Genomic DNA, 5378 nt, shown 5'->3' on the forward strand with positions numbered 1-5378 from the left:
GCCGGTTGAGCTATAGGCGCCGAGCCTCAAATACTATTGTGTTATGACTACTTATACTATTTGGTACAACAGCATGGTGTAGGAATTAACTGTAAAATGTAGCATAGGAGCAATTGAATATACCATAAAGTTTGGGTGTGTGGTGGGCTGTACCATCCAGGCTTATATAAATATACTCTATAATGTTTGCATGATGATGCATTTCCCAGAACTTATCCCATAGTTATGTGATTCATGACTGTATATTACTATTATAATCACAATTTATATTGGTATTTACTGATGCTATTGCTTTAAGCACATGATTTTAACACTTTATTCATTATCCACTCAGCCATCAAGTAGCTTCTACTCTGTATGATCATCAGTAAGAGTATGCATGAGTTTCCCAAACAGGTGTTTTAAAACAACAACAACAATATATTCTCTCACTGTTACGGGGGCTAGGAAACTGAAAGGTATTAGTAGGGACAGCTCTGAGACATTGGATAGAATCGTTTGTTTTTGCTGCTTGGCATCTTGGGATGGCCATCAATACTTGGCATTCCTTGGTCAACAGCTAGATCACTCTAATCTCTGCCTCTGTCATCACGTGGTATTCTCACTGTATATCTCTGTCTTCATATGGTGTTTTTTTCTTCTTACAAAGACACCAGTTGGCTTGGCGCCTGTAGCTCAGCGGCTAGGGTACCAGCCACATACACCAGAGCTGGTGGGTTCAAACCCAGCCTGGGCCTGCCAAACAACAATGACAACAGCAACAAAAATAAAAACCAGGCGTTGTGATGGGTGCCTATATTCCCAGGTACTTGGGAGGCTGAGGCAAGAGAATTGCTTAAGCCCAAGAGTTTGAGGTTGTTGTGAGCTGTGATGCCACAGCACCTTACCCGGGGTGACAGCTTGAAACTCTGTCTCAAAAATAAATAAATAAATAAAGACACCAGTCATTGGATTAGGGCCTACCTTAATAACTTCATCTTAACTTGATCACATTTACAAAGATTTTATTTCCAAATAAGGTCATATTCACAGGTACCAGGAGTTAGGACTTCAGTATATGTTTTGGGGGGATATAATTCTCTAACTTTGAGATCATGGAGTAGAAGCTTCATCTTAATGATAACATGACTAAATTTAATAACTTTTATGGAAGTTTCATGATATATTTCTCTGTCTTTAAAAAATAATGTCCCCTTCCCTATTATATTATAATCTCTGAAGGTATAATTGAACACTCACATATGCATTTTATCTTCTTCTAAGTATAAGTGCTGAAAACTAAGCATAGATGAGTAGTTCTCTAACTAGCGCCTATAAAAGATATTCAAACCTCACATCTCTCAAACCATAGTGTATATACCCCACCAAGATAAAACAGAATCACATAAGAGTTTGTGAATGAGTATTTGGAACAGCAATTGACTGCTCATATACACTTCTCTTGCCACAGTAATGGGAATCTTGTATATGACAGTTTAAGCAATGTCAGTATTAATAGTGAATCAAAATAACATGGCTTATGAAATTGTATTCATGTGTTGGAAAATACTATATACATGACAAGTGATATGTTTATTTATATATATGTACATATATATAAATGACAAGTGCTAAGAACAGAATAGTATCTTCTGAGCCCTTAATAGACCCATTGCTAGTTTCAATTCTGTTTTTAATAATGCTCCTAAGTATTTTCTTTATCTATAATGCTATCATCTCTACTCTATCACAGTGCAAATATATTCAAGTGTCTGTCATTCCTTAGCATTCTGATGTTGTGAATACAGCACTCTTGGGGGCAGGACTGGAAAATCTGGATTCCTTTTTGAAAACAAAGCCCATTGCCCAAACTAGTGCCCTGTTCCTCTGGCAAAGAAATACATTTTTGTTGCTCTCACCAATCTTGGACTCATATCTTCAGTGTTTAGGTATTTGTTCTTTGGTTGTTTTCTTTTTCCATTTTGAATTAAGGCATTGACTAATTCTTATATTTCCATGACTCGTTTCTTCACTCATTTCTATTCAAGTTTCAATTATGAAATGCTATTGAAAACTTTACTTATTCTCTTTTTGTTTTTCTTTTAAATTAATACAGGGCAATCTAGAGCAGCCATGATACCTCCTAAGCATCCACGGCAGGCCAAGGGAGCTTTGGATGATACAGTTGCCTTTGGGGGGAAAGCAGACCCAGAACCACCTAATGCTTCCCAACCCACACCACCCCCACTGCCAAAGAAGATGATCATAAGAGCCAATACAGAACCAATCTCCAAAGACCTCCAAAAATCCATGGAAAGTAGTCTATGTGTCATGGCTAATCCCACCTATGATATCGACCCCAACTGGGATGCCAGCAGTGCTGGCTCTTCCATCAGCTATGAACTCAAGGGACTGGACATTGAGTCTTATGACTCCTTGGAGAGACCTTTGCACAAAGAGAGACCTGTCCCCTCAGCAGCAAATAGCATCTCCAGCTTAACCACTCTCAGTATTAAGGATAGATTTTCCAACAGCATGGAATCCTTGTCCAGCCGACGTGGTCCCTCTCATAGGCAGAGCCGAGGCATTCAAAAGCCACAGAGACAAGCACTATATCGAGGACTCGAGAATCGGGAGGAAGTGGTGGGTAAAATCCGAAGCCTTCATACAGATGCCTTGAAGAAACTGGCCGTTAAATGCGAAGACCTCTTCATGGCAGGACAGAAGGACCAGCTCCGTTTGGGGGTGGACAGTTGGTCAGACTTCAGGCTAACCAGCGACAAACCATGTTGTGAGGCAGGTGATGCAGTTTACTATACTGCTTCATATGCAAAAGATCCACTTAATAACTATGCCGTCAAGGTAAGAAAATAATGTAAATCTCATTTTAATCTTATGAGGATGGATCCATTCTCCTTTCCTCCTTTCTTTCCTCCATTCAGCAAGTTACTGAGTATCTACCTTACCCCATATACTATGATAAGCAAGGGGCTTATTTATTATTTAGAGGAGGAAACACATGTAAAGAGACAGTTACAACAGCATACTGCATGCTGAGATATAGGTAAACAAAAATCCTATGGGAGTTTGGAAAGACCTTGAATCAAACTCTAGAAGTCAAAAAAGTCATCTTAAAGTAGGTAAACCTTGAGCTGCAGCTGTTTCCAAGGGCTACCTGTAACCACATTTACATCTTTATCTTCTACCAAGTAAGAGGCTCTTATCTAACTATCCCTCCTCAGGTTTCTAGAGAAACATTTTTACAGAGGGAGATAATTAATATTTTTTTATATGCCAGGAACTTTGTTGTATAATTTGATCTTCACATCAATTTTATGAGGTTAAAATCTTTTTCTCCATTTGATAGATGAGGAAAATGAAGGCTCAGAGAAGTAAACTAACTTATTTAGGGTCACACAAATGGCAAGCAGTAGTGTTAAAAACAGGTATCTCTGACTTCATAGTTGTACTTTGTCCATTAGGTCACTTATTAATTTCTTACATGTGTATTGCTCATTCTAGACAACCCAATACTTTAAGACAGCTAAAACTCTTGACCTCAAGAATTCTTGCCCAGGATGGCACCTGTGGCTCAAAGAAGTAGGGTGCAGGCCCCATATGCCAGAGAGTGGTAGGTTTGAACCCAGCCCCAGCCAAAAACTGCAAAAAAAAAAAAAAAAAAAAAATTCTTGCCCAGTTATATTTACCATAGCAATAAGCCGTAAGTTTCATTGGTGTAATTAATAAGATATGGACTTTTTTTCTTTTTTGAGACAGTTTCACTCTATTGCTCAAGCAAACAATCTTCTGGGTTCAAGTGATCTTCCGGCCTTGGCCTTCTGAATAGCTGAGACTATAAGCACATTTTATAATGCCTGGCTAATTTTTCTATTTGTGTGTGTGTGTGTATATAGATGGAGGTCTCACTCTTGAGCTGTCTGGTCTCAAATTCCTGAGCTCAAGCAACTTCACCTGTCTTGGCCTCCCAGAGTGCTAGGATTACAGATGTGAGCCACTACTCCCAGCCCCATTAAGTATGGACTTTTAAGTCCAAAAGATTGGGGTTCTGATCATAGCTCTGCCACTCAGTAGCTTTGTCAATAATAGTGAGTGAGATATTATGCTTTTGTTTGAGTAAAAAAGAACAAAATGTCTCTGATAAGTGTTCATTTCTTTCACTATCCACTACTTCTTCCCTAGGTTACTTTAAGAGAGTAACAACAATCTTTGAACCTCAATTTCCTCTACTTTCAGATGTTTACAATGATAATCCATCTATTTTATGGGGTTGAGATAAGGATCAAGTGAGATAATGCATGTGAAAGGGTTTTGAAAAATATGAAGCTCTATGTAGACTTAATGTAACATTCTCTGTTCCCATAGTCCCTTTTTACTAATTCTATTCACTGGTTCAAAACCAATTAACATATCTAAATGACTTTTACATGTTAATTTGGCTTAGAAGAACCAGATGGTATCTTAGTAAATTAATGGCTAAGGTAAAAGATTGGCGTTACCTGTCTATCTAGACAAAATGTATGTTTGGAACAGACCTTCAACTAGCTGTTCTCTGCAGTTGCAGCATCTATACTACTTGACAGTATGGTGGCCCTGGCAAAGTGACCCTGTGCTCCAGCCCACACTTTTAAAATTAAACTGAGGGGTAAACTGCAGAGTGGGGATCTGGATTTGAGTTAATACATTACTATTGAGTCTAACAAGGAAGGCATTTTGAGATTCTGTATACCACTTGAGAGCTGTTACATCAATTGGGGTTATGGTACCTTATCTATCTTGGGCCTTTATTGTTACAAGATCACCAATGCAAGATGAGTGCCTATTTCAGAAAAGGGCATTGAACTATCTGTTCTTTCAGAACAATTGAGAAGTAGTGCTTGACTAACTTTATGTATTATTGCCACGCAATCTTGTCTCTTCTCCCAAATCAATGGTCTAGTATTGATTCTTTGCTTGTAATGATGCAAAAGCAATCTCCAAAGAACAGGTGGCCAGTGGTTATATACTGGGGGTTGTTGGCAGGTTTGGGAAAGGATGTTTTATACTAAATACTGAATATAAATGTCTTTTTAAAGACCCTCTTGTGTTTCTAAAAGTACCCAGTTGATTGTACAACCGTAGAGGAACAATGTACTAAACTGCCAAGGCTCTGTGAACCCCATCTTCACAAGGGTGAGCACAAAAATTCTTTTCTGTTTATGTTCTTAAAATATCCCTTCCAGGCTCGGCGCCTGTGGCTCAAGTGGCTAAGGCACCAGCCATGTACACCCAAGGTGGCAGGTTCGAATCCAACCCAGGCCCACCAAACAACAATGATGGCTGCAACCAAAAAATAGCCGGGCGTTGTGGCGGCCGCCTGTGGTCCCAGCTACTTGGGAGGC

The 5378-nt window shown here is 39.1% G+C and overlaps 1 protein-coding gene across 3 annotated transcripts in view; it reads left to right on the forward strand.

Moving 5' to 3' along the window:
• The window catches only part of PEAK1 (pseudopodium enriched atypical kinase 1), a 306357-nt gene that overhangs the window by 279432 nt on the left and 21547 nt on the right, over positions 1-5378 (forward strand). For all 3 annotated transcript variants that reach the window (XM_023510010.1, XM_023510011.1, XM_003784540.3), the window contains one exon: positions 2096-2841. In XM_023510010.1, coding sequence (XP_023365778.1) covers positions 2096-2841 — 746 coding nt within the window. The remainder of the gene's footprint in view (positions 1-2095; positions 2842-5378) is intronic.

The sequence above is a fragment of the Otolemur garnettii genome, unplaced genomic scaffold, assembly GCF_000181295.1.
Source record: "Otolemur garnettii isolate 467f Iridium unplaced genomic scaffold, OtoGar3 scaffold00011, whole genome shotgun sequence".
NCBI lineage: Eukaryota > Metazoa > Chordata > Mammalia > Primates > Galagidae > Otolemur > Otolemur garnettii.